The sequence below is a fragment of the Oryctolagus cuniculus genome, chromosome 9 (assembly GCF_051225735.1).
Source record: "Oryctolagus cuniculus isolate XC-2025 breed Fujian yellow rabbit chromosome 9, ASM5122573v1, whole genome shotgun sequence".
NCBI lineage: Eukaryota > Metazoa > Chordata > Mammalia > Lagomorpha > Leporidae > Oryctolagus > Oryctolagus cuniculus.
The window spans coordinates 3777102-3799860 of NC_142875.1; the positions used below are offsets into that span (position 1 = coordinate 3777102).

General features: G+C 47.6%; 1 protein-coding gene across 4 annotated transcripts in view; it reads right to left on the bottom strand.

The window, feature by feature from the left end:
- MYO16 (myosin XVI) overlaps window positions 1–22759 on the bottom strand; it is a 693372-nt gene that overhangs the window by 389281 nt on the left and 281332 nt on the right. For all 4 annotated transcript variants that reach the window (XM_070048580.2, XM_051849982.3, XM_089303408.1 and 1 more), the window contains exon 5: window positions 664–772. In XM_070048580.2, coding sequence (XP_069904681.2) covers window positions 664–772 — 109 coding nt within the window. The remainder of the gene's footprint in view (window positions 1–663; window positions 773–22759) is intronic.

Consider the following 22759-nt stretch of genomic DNA (forward strand, 5'->3'; position numbering starts at 1 on the left):
GAACACGCACCACTCTGTATTTGCGTGCTGTATGGGCTCAGGGATTCCAACACCTCCTGTTTTCTCACGGCTGTACTTCCTCACAGAATTATACGCTGGGTTGGTTTAATTAAACGCTGTCAGTGAACACACTTTGGGCTCAGTCTCATCTTTGCAAGCCGGCCTCACGATCGGGGGCCATCTCCTGATGACATGTGGGTTTCCAAGTGTCACCTGAGGGACTTCCTGTATACCGTGCACACTGAAGCCCTCACTCTCCAGTCCTCACAAAGACCACCTGCTCCTGGGAGAATACACTTGATTTGACCTTGCTCTCATTAGCTTAAAATTCAATTGTGCTGGTTCATGTCCCTTCCCCTCCCAGGGGAGAACAGAATATAATTAGAAACCCAGTCCTGCTAATTATGGACTTTAGATGCCTGCTACGCATTCCTTCATTGTTGGCCTCTGGATTTCTGCTGTCTTGCAAAAACCTGTCTTGACCAGGCTGGCAGTGCAGTGCAGAGAGAACAATGAAACACTGAACAGAAAAATACCTTATTTTACACCATCTAAATAAATGACACCAATCAGAAGTCATGTAAGCACTGCCCATATGAAGGAATGCACACTTACAATCCAACAGTTTATTTCTTTCTATAGCTTTACAAAGTGGCAGCCTACCATTCTCGTCCAGATAGGTCAGTAAGATAGAGCTGGATTCTGTCCCTTCTATGGCGTAATCTAATGGGATATTTCCGTTGACATCCTGGAGAAGGACATTGGCTCCAGCCTATGTAAAAAAAGGAAAAAATAGCATCATCTATACAGTTAGATAGAAAAGCAAGTACACAATTTACTTTACTATTAGTCAGGAAACATCCAGAATTAATTTATGTCAGACATAACCTTGAAGAATCATGGAGGACACTAGAATTATTTTTAAGACAAAGATACTCAGACTTGCAGAGGCTCCTGTGTTCTCCAAATGTTCACTACTCTTGCAACACCTTGCAACCAGCTACTTCCTCTCCCACCCTGGGTTGCTAAACCCAGAATCATCAATCAATGGCGGCTACACCATACTCTGTGTCGGCTGGCTCCATAGCCTGTCTGGTTTCGTAGGAGAGGAGAGGGAGGTCGCCTCTCCATTCTTTGGTTCCTACCTGAGCTCTTTAGCTGGATCACAGTTAATACGAGGCTAGTTAACCACAGGAAAGCATAAAGGTTTCATTACATTTACACGCACATGCGGATCGTCACAGGAAAGTCTGAGGAAGGTACCAAAGCATGACGCTCTTCCGCTCTGTAGACAAGCAATGGTGATTGACAGGAGAAATGGATCTCTGGACTAGGGCAGGGCATTTCCGGGGTGTCACTAAAACACGGAAGGAGGGGAGCAGAGCCTGTGCTGGTAAGGGGCATTCCACAAGGCTGTTCAGATCCACTGTAGCCTCAGCCTGCAGCCTCTGGTGGCCATGGCTCTTTCCTGGCCTTGCTGCAAGGACTTCCATCCCCGCAGAATCTTCATCCCATGCCGCGTGCAGGAAAACACAGCCAAACGGCCCCATCTGACGTGCCACTTCCTCAAGTGACTTCAGCCTGAAACAATCAATGAGACAATTGGCATCTGTTGAGATGGCCCGGCTTTGTCTCCTTTGCTTCTAAGACCAGAGTTGTGTCCACAGCCTTCAGAGAGTCTGAGTGCTGGGCTCCTCTGTGAACAAGTGTAGCTTTGAACGAGCTTGCCCCACGCACACTAGGAATTGTCTGCAAACCATTTTCACACTACAGTGCTTTCATAAACCCCCTGCTAATGGCTGCAGATTAGTTTTCCTCTTCCTAGAAAATGTTCTCTAACTAAAAGCATACCCTGTCTGGTCTGTAACAGAAGTGGACTGACGACATCAAATAGGATTATTCCACCTTTTAGCCTCGAAGCGCCCCCATCAGCACAGAACTCTGAGTGCTCTGATCCAGCCAGGATGTGCCCCGGCTTAACCTCCATGGGGCAATGCAGAGGGTGAAGCCACCACCTGTGACACTGGCATCTGATTCTGGAGAGCCTGTTTGAGTCCCAGCTGCTTCGTGTCCATCTGGCTCCCTTCTAATGCGCCTGTGAAAGCAGTGGAAGATGGCCCAGTGGTTGGGTCCCTGTCTCCATGTGGGAGGCCCAGATGGAGTTCCAGGCTCCTGGCTCCAGCCCTGTCCAGCCCAGGCCCTTGCAGTCATTTGGGGAGTGAACCAGAAGTCGAAACGTCCGTCTCCCATGCTGGCTCTGTCACTCTGCCTTTGAAATAAATAAATAAATCTTTAAAAAACTGCAATGCTTCTTTCATTCTTGAAAACAGATCACACGAAGGTCGCTATGCCTCACATCCTTTAATGAGCGACACTAAGTTTTTCCAACACGGCTAATATCTTTCCCCGAGGGCATGATGTGAACACACACCCATCCTCTAAGGTTTTCCATATGCCTCCCAATAGCATGGGCATACATTCAGGGTACAAGTTTTCCGCTATTTCCTCGAGGCAATAGGACTCTGTGTGACAATGATAACATAGTTCTTTTTTATTTATTTATTTGGAAGTCAGAATTACAGAGAGATGGAGAGATAGAGATCTTCCAACCGGTGGTTCACCCCCCACATGGCCAAAACAGCCAGGGCTGGGCCAGGCGAAGACAAGGTGTGAGGAGCTTCCTCCAGGTCTCTCATGTGAGGGCAGGGGCCTACACACTTGGGCTATCCTCAGCTGCTTTTCCCAGGCCATCAGCAGGGAGCTGGATTGGAAGTGGAGCAGCCGGGACACAAACTGGTGCCCATTTGGAATGTTGGCATTGCTGTCTCAATGCCAGCCCCAGTAATATAGTTCTTAAGCTGTCAAAATTCATAACTTGACATAAAAATGTGACTCATATTCACATTTCTATATAAATATTTAGGACTTTTGTCTTCTGTCATTCTGTATATAAATAAACATTTTTCCTATAACTTCTCAAGTTGGGCTTCTTTCTAAAGAACTCCAAATATATTGCAAAAACAAATAAAGAAGAAGATTAAAGTGGTAAAATATTCTATATCTTAAAACTGTCTCCCAAGATAAGCTGTATTGCTTACCTCAATTTTCTATAACCATGTAAAGGGGTTCCTTTATCTGAACAGAGTGAGAAAGCTGTCACTTATACTGAGTTTTCATTTTCCTAGGAAAGCATGCCATTTTTAAAGATTTATTTATTCATTTGAAAGTCAGAGTTACAGGGAGAGAAGGAGAGACAGAGAGCGAGCCATTTCATCCACTGGTTCATTCCACAGATGGTGGCAATGGCCAGGGCTGGGACAGGCCAAACCCAGGAGCCAGGAGCCTCTTCTAGTCTCCCACGTGGGTGCAGGGCCCAAACACTCAGGCCATCTTCTGCTGCTTTCCCAGGTCATCAGCAGGGAGCTGGATTGGAAGTAAAGCAGCTGGGACTCAAACTAACACCCACAGGGGATGTTGGCCTCCCAGGCAGCAGCTTTAGCTGCGACACCACAATGACAGCCCCCAAAGCATTTTCCAGCCCAATCTTAAGGTCCTGAAGACATCAAGTTCTCGTCTTAGTACATTCAACTGAATTTTCGTTATTCATAGTTTGAGAAATATTACTTTAGGCACATCCTCTTTTCTCAGGTCAGGATTTTTTGTTTTTATTTATATATAAATAAGCAAATTTCATGTATTTCATATACACAGAATAGGAGCACAGTGACACTCCCCCCACCCTCCCTCCTGCCCACGCTTCCACCCTCTCTCCTTCCTTTCTTGTTCTTTGAATTTTTTTCTCAGTGATACTTTTCCTTGCTTTAATATTTGTTGTCATTTTCTGCTTTTGAAATGAGCTCTTGATGACCAAATATCCAACTACACTCAAAAGAGGGTATAGAAAAAGCCAGCCATTGGCACAGCATGGAGAAGCCCACAGTAAGGACAGACAGCAGCAGCAGGTGGTGAGAGGAGGGAAGTGATTGAAGCGTGGTTACAAATGTCTGCAGGAAGCTAACACTATCCAACAGGTTGTGCCCTAATGCTAGCACAGGTTAGACTAGTCACTACCTTGGTAGGTGGCCTCAGTGTGTTTGGGTTCAGATTCTACACAGCAACACAATTTCTTCCAGTTAAGAGTTCTTGGCTTGCACCGATGACATGGTGACCGGGGTACTGGACCAGTTTATTAGTTTTTCAAAATGCTGTCATAGACCTGATAGATGTACTGAGAGACTTCAGGAGCTCTGCACTTCAGTGACAGCGTATAATTCTATTTCTCTGTATGTGTGTGTGTGTGTGTGTGTCTCCCTCTCTCTGTGTAATTCTGACTTTCAAATAAATAAATAAATCTTAAAAGAAAAGAAAACCATATATGCAAGCGCCTGGGCAGACGATGAAGTACTATCAATCACAACGGAAACAGGAAATTAACTTGGGGCTGAGCGGGCGGTGCACTGGGAGACAGTGTCTTCTACACATCGAGAAGTCCTGGTGCTCTTTTCAAAGGCAGCTTCTCCCTAAGCACGGTGAGGGGAAGCTTAGCTGGGCTCCTTCACTGAAATCACACGTCACTGATCACCACGTTGTGTGTGCTGCTGGACCACCAGGGGTTGTTCCCGGGACAGAAGCCAGCCCTCCTCAGAGCTGGCAGCTGCCACAGCCACCAACCGTGCCGTGTTCCTCCTCATCCTCCTAGCACCTTCCACAGTACACGCACATATTAGGTACTAGAGCATACTCAGAAAACAACTGAAAAATAAGGAGCCCACATGATTAAAAACAGAGGCAAAGAATGTCCATTTTCAAATTTTATGACCTTTGTTTTCAAGAGTTTATAGGTAACATTACTGTGGAATTATATTCCCTGCCTTCACTTTTTCCACATTTGTGACTTTCTGTTGAACTGCAGAGAGCAATTTAAGATTCATTTGTTTATTTGAGAGCAGAGTTACAGACAGACAGCAGAAAAGACAGAGGTCTGGTTCACTCCCCAAACAGCTGCAACAATGGCTGACGCCAGGAGCGTCTTCTGCAGGGACGCAGGACCCATGCCCTCTTCCACTGCTTTCCCAGGCCGTGGCCGAGAGCTGCATTGGAAGTGGAGCAGCTGAGACTTGAACTGGCGTCCATTTGGGATGCCAGCGCCAGAGGCAGAGGTTTAACAGACTGTGCCACAGCGCTGGCCCTGGGCAAAGCAGTTTCTAACACAGTACATCACACTTAGGAAGATGATGGATATTTTTCTCTGTTTAATCCAACAAGGTGAGCTGTTCTTCATGTCTGCCTCTGTTGGGAGGCGGAGCCCTGGAAAGCTGGAAAATGAGAGAAGTGATTCCAGGTCTCTGTGCTGTGCCAGTCAAGCACCAACCCGTCCAGGCCACGGCCCCTCTGCGCTGGTGCTGGGCTCCTGCCTTTGCTCCTTTCCCAGCTGGGACAGGACTGGTTCTTGCCAGTAGAGGGCGCTAAAGGCACACTGTGAGGGCGGGGTGGGGTGGGGGGACTGTGGTCTTGGGGTTCCAAGGCTTGGCTTTGGGGCCCAGGAGGCTCAGTGGTGCTTGACCCTCAGTGAGTCTCCCCAGCACCCCACCAGGACATTGTTGCACACCAGCCAATGTCCTCCTCAAGTTTTGCTGGCGACCGCTTCCTGCCCGCCAGCCCTGGCGGGAGGCACCTTGCTGAAACTTGCCTCAGCCACACCCTCTGCAATGAGGTCAAGCCCCCGCTGCAGCAGAGGGGGCGTTTCTGAGAATGTCCCTGTCCTGGGTCCCCTCCTTCACCCCTGCACCTGCCATCCCTGGATCGTACTCCGAGGCTGGCTCCTTCTTAGTCATCAGCAATGATTCATGTTCGGTTTTCATCATTCAGACTGTTGCGGAGAATTTTGGCTCCTGGCTAGACCCTAACCAGACTCTTTTCAAAAAAATGGAGTGGTCCCCAAGAGCGGCCTCTCCCAGGTGGCATTTGGGATTGGGACAGCTGTCGTCTGGGCCAAGATCCGTGCAGGTGGGGCAGGCGTTAGTTATCCACAGCACACGGGGTGTACCATGTGAGCCACCACCTGTGGCAGACTGTGCTCAAGTGCCAACAGGAGCAAGTGCTGCGGGAGTCCAAGGGGCTGGAGCACCGGCCCTGGCGGCAGCAACTGTGACTACAGGGCTGTGGTGTGGCACAGGGTCCCCTGTGGGCAGTGACGGCTATGACGCAAAGGAACAGAAACAAAGTCCTTTCACTGTCAGCTCAAGTCGCAAGTGGAGAACCAGACACGGTGCACCTGAGAGCGCGTGCACTCACACTGAGAGCGTGTGTGGCTGAGAGTCAAATAGCAGGGGCAGGCGTACTGAATGCTGTCACAAAATGTCAGCAGGATTCCTAATCTGTCGGAGTTTTGATCTGCAAGTCCTCATGGGTTGTGTTGAGATGCGATTCTGACACTTGGAATGCAGGATCTCGCTAGAGTCAATGAAACAGACAACAGCAAAGCTTCCAGTCCCCGAGAGCCTCCCCCTCTCTGTCTGAGAAGAAGCCCCTCGGTTCCCCTAAAAGCTCTGGATGACTTCAGGTAGGACAAAGGCCTTGACAGGCGATGTTTATTTTCTTCCACATCTCCCCCACCAGCCTCTGTTTCTGCTACACTCAAACCTTTGGAGAAATTTCACTCCCCTTCACAGGGAAGCAAACACCACGTTCCATCACATCGGAGAGGTATGAGACTTTGCACACACACACACACACACACGCACATCTGGAGGACACACGTATACATGAATTCTTGGCCAAATGACTGCGCAGTATGAATTCACAACACGGGTGCACTTAGTGGAGACTGTAGATGCGACACGGCAGCTCCTGCAGCTGGCGATGGCTCAGGCTGCCTCCTTGTTGGCTCACCGAAACTTGGATACAACGGTGGCCTGTCTCTAATGAGACTGTGATGCCACAATTCTCTGGCGTGACTGAGAGGATGAAGCTAAGTGCTCTGGGAGACAGGGCTGCTGCAGTGAGTGGACCTCCTGGGCATAGGGCAGGCGTGGGCAGCAGGGCTGGGATGTCCCCCCGGGCTGCTGGGGTGCTGCTGCCTGTGGGAGTGGGGACCCAGCGTGTGCAAGCCAGCCAGCCAGTTCTGCCGACGCCCAGCAGGGAGCTTCCTTGTTGCCAGAACCAGCCTCCGGCATCTGGGTGGAGCCCCACCATCCAGCAGGTCCCAGGCACACCCTCTCCCGGAGGGACTAACCCTCAATCCTTGGAGGTTCTTCTAGGGTTTCACCCTTTCGGGGTTCACACCTTCACTTTGGGAGGCCAGCTGCTCCCTACATCATTCTTTGGCACTCCCACTCATGCTCCTCCCCGAGTTACTACTTCTTCATGCTGAATGTCCCTGTTCCAGGTGTCTCACTCTTCCGAAGGCACCCTCACTGCCTTCCTTGCTGCCCCCCTTAGAGAGGGAGTGTGGTACGGTGGTTAGCGCTCAGGCTCCAGGGTCGCACACGTGTGATGCAATCCTGGTCCTTCCACTCATTACTTTTAAGGTCCAGGCAAACTCCCTAAGGTCCTCATGTGTTGGTTTCCTATCACGTAAGAACAGGGCACAACAATCCTATACACCACCTGGAAAAGGTGCCTGCACGCCCCCTTCTGGTGCTGAGAACACACAGTCTCTCTCAGCCACGTGGCCCTGAGGATGTGTCTGTGCCAGGGCCCTCGCAGGGACAGCAGAGCACCTGAGGACGCCTAGTGGCAGCCGCAGGTTCCTGCCTGCTCACGTGTCCGCCCCAGGAACCCTGCATCAGTTACTTAGTACGTGTCTGCCCAGGAACCCTGCATCAGTTACTTAGTACGCGGCGGCCCAGGAACCCTGCATCAGTTACTTGGTGTCTGTGTCACTACTGGGGACAGGTGGTCTGTTGTGGAGATGAAAAGAAATGAAGAGAAAACACAGTTGCAGTGAAGTGCTAATAATAGGAAACAGGTGCGAGAAGAGCTCTCCATGTTTGGATCACAGGACACGGTACAGCCAGCAAAACGGCTCCCACATCCTAGGGAGTGTTTACAGCTTCCTGGAGGGTATCCTCACCAGGAGTGCCTAGTCCACGTTTCAGTGGACTGCTACAAGGGAGCATACATGCAGACAAGCACCCTTGAAAGTGATAATTCTCCACTAAGGAATACAGGAGACGATGTAGAAGATCATTGTGCCAATGCTGAAGAACACGCAGCTATTAATGAAATATTTAACTCTACAGAGAGTCCAGGGCCTGAAGACAAAAGGTCTGTGGATCAATAGTTCCAAGAGTGGGCCCCTGGTATTCCTGGAGTAGGTAGGTGTCCCTAGTACCTGACCCTGAGAAATCCATGCCTCGGTTTCCTTCTGTCTCTTTTCTGGATGCCCAAGACTTTCTAATTCATTCTCTGTGTGGAGCTCTTTCTCTGGTCCCCGGGGAAAACAGAACCTGGCTCTTCCCAGGTCCCACCGTGAAAGATCCGAGTTCCCTTAGGGAGGCTGGCAGTACTGTTTCACATAACCGTGTGAAGTATCTGCATTTGGGAAGAACGTCTGGACACAAAAGGGCACCCTCCAGGCTGAGAGGAACACTCAGCACACTAGAGCGAAACACCCCGGCAAGCAGAACTTTTGCTGTTTCTCAAGCTACAACAGACTGAGCCCGAAAACTCCTGGGGGCAAAGCCTGCACCCCGAGAGCCAGGGCCCTCCAGACCCACTTTTGAGCTGGAACATTCAGACCTTGAGAAGGCCTGAGAGCCAACGGGCTCTGATGCGTGGGAACACCTGGCTGCCTTGACTGACACCTCCCTCCCTCCCTCTCTCTCTCTCCCTCTCTCTCTCTCTCTCTCTCTCTCTCTCACACACACACACACACACACACACTCACACTTTCCCCTTTGCATGGATTAATTACATCTCAAAATTCATTATTTTTACTTCACATTAAGATGAATATGAACGTCACTGGTAAGATTCACATCTGGTTTTTATTATCATCTGACTCAGAAGTAAACGTGCGGTTTTAAAGGATAATGGGTCCCTTTAGAACTAAAGAGCTGATGGGTTACAAAGCAAGGAGCTTCCTCGAAAGGTCAGGAGAAGCCCTCACATTACCAGAAAGATTTAATTTCTGGCAGAGTAAAGGGGAAATAACACACGGGATTTGGAGTCAGTAGCATGTTTATGCTCTTAGTTCTTACTTTAAAAAATACTTTGAACCTCTTGGCACAGGAAATCAATTTACCCAATTTTGTGAAGTAAGAAGAAACAATTCAATAAAAAATCACTCTTCACATTACACATTTATGAGACTTTATGTGTGTCCTAAAATAATTTATTTTTTCTCTTCTAAGATATGAAGGTAATATGTTTGAAATTTGAGAGGTGGAAAACAGAAAGATTAGAGGTAGATATAGAGATTTCTAAATGTGTAGGGGGTGGAGGTGGAGAGAGAGAGAGAGAGAGGAGTGCAGAGACACAGAGAGCTCTAATCTGCTGGTTCACTCTCCAGATGGCCACCAACTTCCGGGGCTGGGCTGGGCCAAAGCTGGGATCTGAGGCTTCAACACAGGTCTCCCATGTGGGTGGCAGGGGCCCGAGAATTTGAGGCCTCACTGTCGCATCCCAGGGTGTGCATCAGCAGGCAAATGGAGTCAGGAGCCGGAGCCAGATATTGAAGCCATGTGCTCCTACGTGGGACACAGCGCCTTCCTCAACATTTTAACTACCAAGCAATTTGCTGTTCTAAAATACCTGTTTGAAATGCCCTTTTACATTCTATACTTTATTCCTTGGAAATAAGAGTTCAGTATATAAAAATGAGAGAAAAACACTGTTGAACTGACAAGTGCATTAATTATATTGCCTCCTTGGATACACAGCTTGATACTTTCTGTGCAGAATGAGGAATCAACACTGAACTCTGATGTTAATTTTCTCCTGTGTTGAGTGTCCATTTGGTTGTATGCAGGGTTTTTCTTTTCTTCTTTTTTTTTCAGGAACTGGGAAACTAAAGGATTGAGAATTTCATGACGCACTTGGCTTTATATTGTAAAGCCTGGTCTGAAAATGTTATGATACAGTAGTAACAGCCCTAGCAATCTGCATATCTCCTAAGTCTTTAATATTTTAAAATAACAATATTTTACAAATATGGATTGGGAACTGGGGGAGTGGAAAGGATGTCGAGAGTGACAGCAGGCGAAAGCAGGATTCAAGAGAACCAAGTGATATGTGGTGCCCTCTAATAGACTATGCCCTGTGGGAATGCACACATGTGCATGCATGTGTGTGTGCACGTGCATGTGAGTGTACACACGCGTGCATGTGTATGCATGTTTGCATGTGTGTATGCATGTGAGTGTACACACGCGTGCATGTGAGTGTACACACGTGTGCATGCATGTGTGTGCATGTGAGTGCATGCATGCGAGTGTACACATGTGTGCATGTATTGTGCATGTGAGTGTACACACATGTGTATGTGTGTGCATGCGTGTGTGCATGTGTGTGAAATGTCTTCTGAATTTCCATCCTACACCTAATCACCAGATATAAAATTTCTTAAACTGACCAAAACTAGTAGCCTTCATCTCACTCAAAAAAGAATTTCCAAATTAAGAGTATTTAATGTATAGTTCAACAAAAACATTTTTGCTTGTACAGTGTAGATGTAAGGAAGCTCTTCCCATCCGGCTTCTGTGAGAAGATCCATCAATAATATCATGGCTGATTTTCAACAGGGGAATGAAAGCCGCCACGTTATATAAACACAGTCACCAGCAGCCCTCAGATAACTTCTGCTGTTAAGGACTGCCTAGTTCCTACCAGGAGACCTAAGCACACTCTCTCTCTACTGCAACTGAAGGGTGATCAACTTCCAAGCTGCCCTAACCCCACGTTCCTGGAGCTGTATTTGGGTCTCGGCTGCATCACTCCCCCTAAACAGGGATTGCATTTACTGCACTTCAGATGGCACACAGGGGCTGCTCCGTGGAGCAACGCTTCAAGCTACCCTTGCAACATCTGTATCCCGTCTCAGGGTCCAGTCATGGCTACCCTGCTTCTGACCCAGTTCCCTGTTAATAGGCCTGGGAATGCAGTAGATGATGGGCCAAGGTTTTGGGCCTCTGCCATCCAGAGTTCTAGGCTCCTGGATTCCTCCTGTCTCAGGCAGGCTGCTGCATCCATGTGGAGAGTGAACCAGAGGACAGAAGATCAGTCTCTCTCATACTGTCTGTCATGTTGCCTTTCAAGTAAATAAATAGATGTTGGAAAAAACAACAATGAAACCAGGGGGTTGCATTGTGGCTTAGCGACTAAAGCTGCCGCCAGCAACATCAGCATCCCATGTGGGTGCTGGTTTGAGTCCTGGCTGGTCCACTTCTGATCCAGCTCCTTGCTAATGGCCTAAGAAAAGCAGTGGAAGATGGCCCAAGTGTTTGGACCCCTGCCGCCCATGCAAGAGACCTGGAAGCTCCTGGCTCCTGACTTTAGCCTGACCCAGTCCTGGCCATTGCAGCCAACTGGAGAGTGAACCAACGGATGGAAGATCTCTCCCTGTTTTTTTTTTTCTCTCTCTCTCTGTAACTCTGATTTTCAAATAAATAAATAATCTTTAGCAAAAATAGTTAAATGAAAACAGATGGCATTTGAACCAATGGATACACATGTCCTATAAATAAACATTTATTGATTTATGTTATGAGTAATTTAATCTCAATGTATACTTACAAACTGTTTTACCTGTTAATAATTCTCTTATTAATACTGAGATGTAAATGAGAACATCAAATGGCATTTTTAAAAGAGATTTATTTATTTGACAGGAAGAGGACGAGGAATGGAGGAAGGGAGGGAGACAGAGAGACAGGGAGAGATCTTCTATCTGCTGGTTCACTACCCAAAAGGCTACACTGGCCAGTGCTGGGCCAGGCCGAAGCCAGGAGCCTGGAACTCCATCTGGGTCTCCCACATGGGTGGCAGGGGCCCAAGAAGAGGAGCCATCATCTGCTGATTCCCCAGACACAGTAGCAGGGAGCTGAATTGGAAGTGAAGCAGCCGGGACTCAAACCAGCGTTCACACGGAATGCTGGCAGTGGCTTCTGGTTCGCCACAACGCTGGTCCCTCTTCTGGCACTGCAGTAAATACCACTTTGATACGTGCTGAAGCTCTCGGGATATTTTAGTTGCATATAGTTTTGAATTTCCCGCAAAAGCAGTACATATTACTTGTATGGCCTTAGCAGCTCATGACAAGAGCCTTGGGTGATTACTGACATCATAAATAAGAGTGTCAATTGTTAAATCAACAACAGGAGTCACTGTGCACCTATCCCCCATGTAGGACCTCTGCTCTTAGTGTGTTGTACTATGAGAATTAATGGTAAAACTACTATCCGAACAATACTCTATACTTTGTGTGTCTGTGTGGGTGCAGTCTGTTGAAATCTTGAAATCTTTACTTAGTATATATTAAGTTGATCTTCTGTATATAAAGATAATTGAGAATGAATCATGGCTGGCGCCGCGGCTCACTAGGCTAATCCTCCACCTTGTGGCGCCGGCACACCGGGTTCTAGTCCCGGTCGGGGCGCCGGATTCTGTCCCAGTTGCCCCTCTTCCAGGCCAGCTCTCTGCTGTGGCCAGGTAGTGCAGTGGAGGATAGCCCGAGTACTTGGGCCCTGCACCTCATGGGAGACCAGGATAAGTACCTGGCTCCTGCCATCGGATCAGTGTGGTGCGCTGGCCGCAGCGCACTGGCCACGGCGGCCATTGGAGGGTGAACCAACGGCAAAAAGGAAGACCTTTCTCTCTGTCTCTCTCTCTCACTGTCCACTCTGCCTGTCAAAAAAAAATTAAAAAAAAAAAAGAAAATGAATCATGATGAATAATGGGTTGGGAGAGGGAGTGGGAGATGGGATGGTTGAGGGTGGGAGGGAGGTTGTGGGGGGAAAAGCTGCTATAATTCAAAAGTTGTACTTTGGAAATTTATATTTATTAAATAAAAGTTGAAAAGAAAAAAAAAGCAGTACATATTACCCCTGTATGCCCATCAGGGGTCCCACTGCATCCATCAGAAATAACATCTTGAAACCCTCACCCCAGCACCTCTGAACGTGGCCTTGTTTGGAAACCAGCCACTGCAGATGTGCCTAGTTAACTAACTGGTTAATCCAGGATGCCTCCTGGCCTCATAAGACCAGAGAAGTACGGAGACAGATACAGACATGGAAGGAAGACAGCCACGTGAAGCTGTTATACAGATGGGGTTATGGGGCCAGCTGGGAGGAAGTGCCAAGAACCGGAAGGCAGGACAGAGGGTCTCTCCCACCCCGGGCAGCAAGTTCTTAAAGGGAGTAGGTGTGGGGAGCAGCTCGGACTAGACTAGGTTACTGGAATTAAGACTTATTCTATGCATCTGCTCTCCCACAATATGGTGCTGGGAGAGGAGGAAACAGCTTCTACACAGCTGCCTCCAGTTCAACCAATAAACAGCAGGACCTGCTCCTGATTGGAGGAGAGCAGAGTACTCGGCGTGTGGGCAGCCGAGTTGGGATTGGCAGAGGAGGACTATAAAGGAGGAGAGAGATGGCATGAACCAGGAACATCTAAGGGGAACACCTGTGCAGCCCCCGAGAGAGGCGGCTGGCGGTGTGCCGCTCCCCCGCGGAAGTGGGGAATGTGGCAGGGGGAACCGCCCTTCCACGGAGGTGGAAGGGACAGTAGCCAACCCGGGAAGAACCAGCAGCAAACCCGGGGAGGGCTGAGCAGACGAAAGAACAGCGCAGGGTCCTGTGTCGTTCCTCCACGAAAACGGGGAGCGACAAGTAGGGGCCTGGGACACCTTGGTTGCAGCTGTAGATGTGTGAGTAAATCTTCATGTCCGTGGTTCTTTATCAGGGCAGTCCTAGGACTCTAACACAGTGCCTTTTCCACTACCCAGTGCAACTGACTGAAAGCTTACGTCCCTCTGCAAATTCGTATATTGAAGCTAACCCCTAAGGAAATAGTGTTTGAAGGTGGGATACCTTGGGGAGGCAGGCACCTCATGATTGAGATTAGTGCCTCTATAAAAAAAAGAAAACAATACAATCCCAGATCAGCAAAACTGGTTAGCCTCCAGTGTTAGGTAGCAAAGAAAAAGTGGAGAAGACACCAATGACTGAAATCATCAATGAAAGAGCGCAGGTGGCATTAGGGGTCTCCTGGGCACTGAAAAGATAGTGAAGGGTTACCGGGAACAACGCTGCACCCACAGAATTTATCATGTAGATGAAGTGGGCCAATTCCTAGAAAGATAAAATCTGCCAAACTCACTTAGGAAACAGACCTTCTGAACAAGGCTGCATCTATTAAATAAATTGAAGCAATTATTAATAACTTCCAAGACATAATGTACCAGTCCCAGATGGTTTCACTGGTAGAGTCTACAAAGTACTTAATGGAGAAAATGTATCAGTTCTCTACAGTCGTAGAAGACAGAAGCAGTGGGGCAAGCATTTGGCTCAGTGGAGTGCCTGGTTCAAGTCCCAGCTCCACTTCTAACCCAGCTTCCTGCGCATGCACATCTGTGGGGAGAGCAGGTGGCAGCTCAGGTACGTTGGGATTGAGTTTGGTAGTATTTTGTTGAAAATGTTTGCACCTGTGTTAATGAGCGAGCTTGGCCTGTAGTTTGTATTTCATGCAATGTCTTTCATTGGTTTTGATGTTAAAGTTGGTTTTCTGGCCTCACAGAGTGATTCAGGAAGTAGCCCCTCTGCTTCCGCTTCTCTCCTTTCCTTTATGTATTCTCACTTCCCTTGAAAGTAGAGAGACAGAGACACATATGCCACCGCAGGTTCACTCACAGGTGCCTACAACATCTGGGACGGCACAGGCTGACGCCAGGACCCTGGAACCTAATCCAGGTCTTCCATGTGGTGAGGTGGAAGACAGGGACGTGAGAAGAGGCTGTACATCCCATTTATCAGGGAAACGCAAAGTGACGAGACAAGGGGACAAGGAGACACCACTCTGCACCTTTTCAGATGGCCGAAACCAGCGCCCTGACAGCAGCAAACACTGTGAGAACGCAGAGAACCGGACGATTTCCTCACTGCTGGTAGCATGTCAACGCCGTGCAGAGGGAGGGCACTTGGCCGAGTGGGTGACACTGCAGTCCCGCACTGGACTGCCTGGGTTCCTGTCCCAGCTGTGCTCCCAATCCCAGCTTCCTGTCAGTAGGCCATGGCTCAAGTGGCTGGGTCACTGCCACCAACACTGGGGACCCGGACTGAAGTCCCGTGTCCAAGCTTTGGCCTGGCGTGGCCCAGCCATGGCCATCCCGGGCCTCTGGGGAGTGAACCAGTACATGGCGATCGACCAATCACTCTCTCTCTCTCTCTTTCTCTCTCTCATTCAGTCTCACAGGTTTCCCCTTCTATTCCAGTCCTCTCTAGCTCTGTTTCCACTTACCCTGGGCTCACTGTACTCTAGCCACACAGGTCACACCACCCCCAGACAGCCCAGCTCCCGGATTCGGAACCCTCAACTCTCTGCACCGCCCACTGCCCAAGGGCATCCTCGGATAACTCCAGCCTTCCTCCTAAACTTCATGGCTGTGTGCTACCCTGTGCTGTTCTACTTTTCTCACAGGCATTACCACTACGCAGTGTTTTCAATATATACAGAGCTAATAATTTATAATGTATTCTAGTACATTATAAGCTCCCTGAAGGAAAGTCTTTTGATTCTACTGTGTGTACAGGATCGTATCCAGCAGATGGTAGGTGCTGAGGAAATATCGGAAAGTGAATAAATTAATTATCCATAAAATTCAACAATATATGTTATCACTGATGACTGATACAGAACAGTTTTAATTCTAGGAAAAACTATTGCTCGGCCAGTTGTATGCTCAGTGCATTTCTTCTGTCATAAATCAGCTGCTCAACTGCTTTGGCTATTTAAAACGAGGTTGTGTTTTTAGTTAACATTATAAAATTCTTGCAACTTTTTAGCAGAAGCACTTTGGAGAAAAGATCCTAAAAAAGCAGTCTACTTGGAATCACTAAGTATTCGGGCAATGATAAGTTACAAAATGTAACAAAATTGAATTTATTTTCATTATGTTTTTCTCAAATATAATCATCAAATGAATCACATGAATAGTCTGATTTAAATTCATTTCAAAAACTATATTGAAATATTTTGCACTGTCTTCTTGTCCTATAACATTTTGGAGAATGTTAGCCTATTAAAGTATCTAAAAAAAACCCTGCAATAAAAATTAGTTTAAGATACTTCCAGGGTTTTTCAAATTAACTTGATCGAAAATACCCTGTGTCTTGGAAATGATACTCACTGTTGAAGTATTTATGGTGTATTTTATTAATAAGCAATAAAGGTTGCTCTATATAAGAAATACGTCCCCAAAGGAAAGAGACAGATATTTGATGAGAACAGGACATCCAATTGGGCTTCTCATGCAGAAGACATACACGAGATTTAATCTTTTTTTTTTCTGGGTGGAGTCTTTTTTTTTAATGAATATAAATTTCCAAAGTACAGCTTATGGATTACAATGGCTCCCCCCCCCATAACGTCCCTCCCACCTGCAACCCTCCTCTCTCCCGCTCCCTCTCCCCTTCCATTCACATCAAGATTCATTTTCAATTATCTTTATATACAGAAGATCAGTTTAGCATATATTAAGTAAAGATTTCAACAGTTCGCACTCACACAGAAACACAAAGTGTAAAATACTGTTTGAGTACTAATTATAGCATTAAGTCACAATGTACAGCATATTAAGGACAGAGATCTCTACATGAGGAGTAAGTACACAGTGACTCCTGTTGTTGACTTAACAAATTGACACTCTTGTTTATGGCATCAGTAATCACCCTAGGCTCTTGTCATGAGTTGCCAAGGCTATGGAGGCCTTTTGAGTTTGCTGACTCTGATCTTATTTCAACAAGGCCATAGTCAAAGTGGAAGTTCTCTCCTCCCTTCAGAGAAAGGTACCTCCTTCTCTGATGACCTGTTCTTTCCACTGGGATCTCACTCGCAGAGATCTTTCATTTAGGTCATTTTATTTTTTGCCAGAGTGTCTTGGCTTTCCATGCCTGAAATATTCTCATGGGCTTTTCAGCCGGAGAGGATTTAGTCTTGTAGTCCAGAAAGTAGCAGGTTTGATGAAGCTATTAAAAAGGCAATACTTGAACTCACAGAGCTGCACAGCAAGACCACAAAGGACACTGTGTCTGAGCCAGGAACAATAGGAAAACATACAAATAAACAGCAGAACACGGGAAAGTCCACGTGGCGTCATGAAAGGAAGTGAGGCTGCACTGCTCTCTGCTCCTGTGACCCAGCATACATCACCTAATTCCACTCTTGGACTTGCAAAGAGAAGACAACTAAAAGTAGTTAAACATTACTGCAGTAACCTTCATTGTAGGCTGATAAAGCACTTAGCCCAGTGCTTGACATACAGTAGGCGCTCAATAAATTATATGTGTGCCAACAAAACTAACAGGCCAAGAAAGAATATCATACTAAGGCACGTTACCTGCAAAGACATCCATGAACTACAGTATATTAAACCAGCCACTCTTCTTGGTTTGCAGGATTTGGGGCTAAGTTTAAGAATTCAAACCCTAATGGCTGGCACTGCAGCTCACTTGGCTAATCCTCCACCTTGCGGCGCCGGCACACCGGGTTCTAGTCCCGGTTGGGGCACCGGATTCTGTCCCGGTTGCCCCTCTTCCAGGCCAGCTCTCTGCTATGGCCAGGGAGTGCAGTGGAGGATGGCCCAAGTGCTTGGGCCCCGCACCCCATGGGAGACCAGAAGTACCTGGCTCCTGCCATCGGATCAGCGTGGTGCCGGCCATAGCGGCCATTTGGGGGGGGGGGGTGAACCAACGGAAGGAAGACCTTTCTCTCTGTCTCTCTCTCACACTGTCTAACTCTGCCTGTCAAAATAAAAATTCAAGCTCTGAAAAGAATGAGACAGAATGAAATACTGGAAGCTGGGAGGACAGGGAAGGGCACCCAGCCCAGCGCTCCCTAACTGCCCAAGACAGGACAGTGGGTGTGATGACCTCCCATCTTCCCTCTGCTCTCTTCTAGGATATATTCAACCAAGTCACCCATGCAGCAATAAAGTTGTTTCTGCTAAAGGCAATAAATGCTCGTAAAATGCTGTTCCCAGAATACCAGGTTCCAACAAGGCTAACAGTTTCTAGTGCAGTTATTTATAGCAGACCAGAACAAATAGCAGACTACACTCTATCATTTCTCTTACAGGGAAAAAGATGTGACGTGCTCTGAGACACGTGACAGGCTTTCAGGAATCTGTTTCTTAAAAACTACCCAGGTACAGCAGAACACATTGATGAAAGTTTAAGTGGAGACCTGCCAGCACCGATGAGAGAGAGCTCCAAAAAATGCATTCAAATCGATGACTTCCAGACAGTACATTTAGTGTTTGAAAGCTTATCCCAGCTGGCAATCCAGGAGAACACTGCAGAGCTTTCTCTACCACTTGCAACCAAATCTATGAGCTTTCACAATTCTGCCCTTTATCTTCAAGGACAGAGTCCCAAGGACTTCTACAGCTTCCAAATAATCAGGGCCAAGCCCACAGACTGTTTTCCTAAAAGGACAAGCAAAATCATCAAGAGTTCTCAATAAATAATAAACAAGTAAACCTGAGAGTAACTGAAGATAAAAAGTTAGGCAAAGCCCCCAAAGGGCACCTGACTACAGTCCGGAATAACAGGTGCACGTGTTCTTGAATGGAACCTGCCTCTCCCCTCAGCCAGGCATCATTTTATACTTTTGTTGTGGAAACAGGCCATTGGCAGGGATGTGATTTTTTCCAGGGGTTGTTTAGCTAGTAACTCTCTCATGATAGAAACCCAAGGTGGCCGGCGCCACCCAAGTGCGGCGCCGGCACACTGGGTTCTAGTCCTGGTCGGGGCGCCGGATTCTGTCCCGGTTGCCCCTCTTCCAGGCCAGCTCTCTGCTGTGGCCAGGGAGTGCAGTGGAGGATGGCCCAAGTGCTTGGGCCCTGCACCCCATGGGAGACCAGGATAAGTACCTGGCTCCTGCCTTCGGATCAGCGTGGTGCGCCGGCCGCAGAGCGCCAGCCATGGCGGCCATTGGAGGGTGAACCAACGGCAAAGGAAGACCTTTCTCTCTGTCTCTCTCTCTATCTACTCTGCCTGTCAAAAAAAAAAAAAACAAACCCAAGGTACAAAGAGGAACTGGTGGTGGAGACACTCTTAAACCTTGATACCCAAAGCCATCGCACCGTGACTTCACATCCCAACGCTGAGCGGAGACTTTGCAGTTAAAAGTCCCCTGACACTCAGGGAGAGCGGCTGCCTGTGTGGACGCGCCAGCAGGAACCAGTCAGAGGGATTACTCTGGATGCATCCTGTTAGTTGGGTTTGAGAAGGAAGGGTCTGCAGGCTCCAGACAGACTCCCGTGCACCTGTCAGCCCAGCCCGAGGACACTGTGCTGCCGTAAGCTGGTGACAGTGAACACTCAGGGCACAGGAAGACGATTCCCGCATCGCCGGTCTCAGGACTTCCCCACAGGTTTCTGCTGTTTACACAGAGATGAGACAACTGAAGCACAGGACCTTCCAGATTCTAGATGTTGGGCAAACATTGTAGGAGGCCATTCAGTTGGGGAGTTCATTTATTCATTACGAAATGATGAACCAAGCCCTTATGATGGCTAAAGCGTACACTGAGAGTTTAATGATTTGAATTCCTATGGTAATAAAAATTTTAAATCTTTTATTAGAGCCATTAAAAATTTTATAGCAGCTGAATTATATTTGAACACATTTTTACAGCGCTCTCTGTACACTAGAGGTCAGTAATTATTACGTCGGGAGAGCAAAAATCTTTGTGTGCAGCACTGCTGCCATCCTAAACAACAAAACAAAATATGTGAGAAAGAAAAGGTAGCCACAGAATTCTTTTTTTAAAGATTTATTTATTTATTTGAAAGGCACAGTTACAGAGAGGCAGAGGCAGAGAGAGAGAGACAGAGAGAGGTCTTCCATCCACTGGTTCACTCCCTAAATGGCCGCAGCAGCCAGAGCTGTGCCGATTCAAAGCCCGGAGCCAGGAGCTTCCTTTGGGTTCCCGACACGGGTGCAGGGGCCCAAGGACTTGGGCCATCTTCTACTCCTTTCCCAGACCATAGCAGAGAGCTGGATCGGAAGTGGAGCAGCTGGGACTCAAACCAGCACCCACATGGGATGCCGGCACTGCAGGTGGTGGATTTTCCCGCTACACCACAGCACTGGGCCCCATAGAATTCTAAGTGACCAGAGTGTGAACAGCACTCATCATCAGCTGAAGACCTCTCTAGGATATACGTTTGCTACGGTGACCAGGGGCTGGGCTCTGGGCAGAGTTTGTATCTAGTGGGGGTTGGAGGCCTAGGACAGAAGGCTGAATCCTCTCCACACTACCAATGAGAAACCCATGTGTGGCAGTAGGAGCTTTGCTATTGAGCACAAAATGGAGACAAAACCCAGAAGAACCACACAGCAGACTTGAATCTGTGGTTTGGAGCCAGAACCGCTGGAGAGGAAGCACTGAGGGGAGAGACTGTTTCCAGACCTGTAAGCCATCCAACCTTGTTTTTCCACCTTAATAAGTTTATCTTTAAAAAAAACTGAGAGGCAAACACACACACAGAGATTTACCATCTGCTGGTTGATTCCCCAAATGTTCCAAACGGCTAGGGTTGGGCCAAACCAAAGCTGGGAGCCAGGAACTAAATCCAGGTCTCTCATGTGGGTGCAGGAACCCAAATACTTTAGACATTTGCATTAGCAGGGAGCCGGAGTAGAGAGCTGGGCAGAGACTTGAACCCAGGACCTCCCACAGGGGATGGGGGCATCTTAACAGACATCTTAAGATACGTGTGTTATGTGTACCTCTGAATTTGAATACTTAAGACAGCTAAAAATTCAAAGTGAAAATAAATAACAGCATGCATAAAATATTTCTGTTGGGAGATATTTCTTGCCATCATATAAAATTATGTAACAGTGTAGTCAAATTAGAAAAAAGGTGGTGAAAATTGGCATAAAGAGTCTAAAACAGGGGAATGTTTGATGATATTTACGTGGTGCATTTGCACATTATTGAAAACCACGTTGAGGAAGATTTGAAAGCCTGGAGAAGAGCAGAAAATGAGTACAGGAAGCTCAGCTCCTAAGATGTGTGCAGGGCACCAGTGCTGTCATGTAACGGGTTAAGCTGCTGCATGCAGTGGCAGCATCCCATATGGACACTGTCCCGGCTGCTCTACTTCTAACCCAGCTCCTTGCTAATGCACCTGGGAAACAGTGGAAGACGGCCCAAGTCCTTAGGCCCCACCTGGGAGACCCAGTGAAGCTCCTGGCTTTGTCCTGGCCCAGCCCTAGCTGTTGCAGCCATTTGGGGAGTGAACAGCAGGTAGAAGATCTCTCTCTCTCTTTTTTCTTTTCTTTTTTTTTTTTAAAGATTTATTTATTTTATTTGAAAGTTAGAGTTACACAGAGAGAGGAGAGGCAGAGGGAGAGAGAGACAGAGAGAGAGAGAGAGAGAGAGGTCTCCCACCCGCTGGTTTACTTCCCAGATGGCCACAACGGCTGGAGCTGCGCCGATCTGAAGTCAGGAGCCAGGAGTTTCCTCTGGGTCTGCAACACAGGTGCAGGGGCCCAGCGACTTGGGCCACCCTCTACTGTTTTCCTAGGCTGTAGCAGAGAGCTGGATCAGAAGAGGAGCAGCCAGGTCTTGAACCGGTTCCCATATGGGACGCTGGTGCTTCAGGCCAGGGTATTAACCCACTGTGCCACAGTGCCAGCCCCTCTCTCTTTTTTCTGTCTTTTAACTATGTCTTTCAAATAAATAAATCTTTTTAAAAATATATAAAATATTTTTAAAAATAAATAAATCTTTTTAACAAACAATGTGTACATAACATGATTTCTGAAGGATTTCCCTATGTATGTGGAAGAGAGCAGGAGGAGAGAGGCCAAGTAAAAACTCATAGAAATGAATGAATGAATGAATGAGTGGATTTGCATCATAATTTAACCGAGATCTTTGTAAAAATAGTGTTCCCATTATCCTGAATTTGAGATAAGAGTCATGACTTACAATGTGTGTCGACTCATTTCTTATTCTAAAACATTAACTGGGCTTTGTGTTGACTGGGAACACAGAACTTCTGCAGGGGGTAAGCTTGACCGAGGAGGGGAAAGCACACACCTAGGAAGCAAAGACCATTGCAGACAGAGATTTCTGTGGCTTCTGCTGAGGGAGGATGTGGGAGGCTCCCTGAGCCCATCCCCCAGCCGTTACTTTACCAGGATAGGAAGTCTTTATTTTACAAGATTCATTTATTTATTTGAGTGGTAGAGTTAAAGACAGAAAACAGTTGGAGCTGGGCTGAGCCAAAGCCAGGAGTCTGGAGGTTCTTCTGGGTCTGCTATGTGGGTGCAGGGCCCCAAGTACTTGGGCCATCCCCCACTGCTTTCCCGGGTACATTAGCAGGAAGCTGGATTGGAAGAGGAGCAGCTGGGACTCAAACAGGAACCCATACGGGATACCAGCACAGCACACAGAGGCTTAGTCCCCTACGTCACAGCGCCAGCCCCACAAATAATTCTTTAAATGGGGCAAGATCCTTGCCAGACCCCAAAGTCCCAGAATTCTACTGTACATTTCAGAAGGCTCCTTTTGCATTGTTATT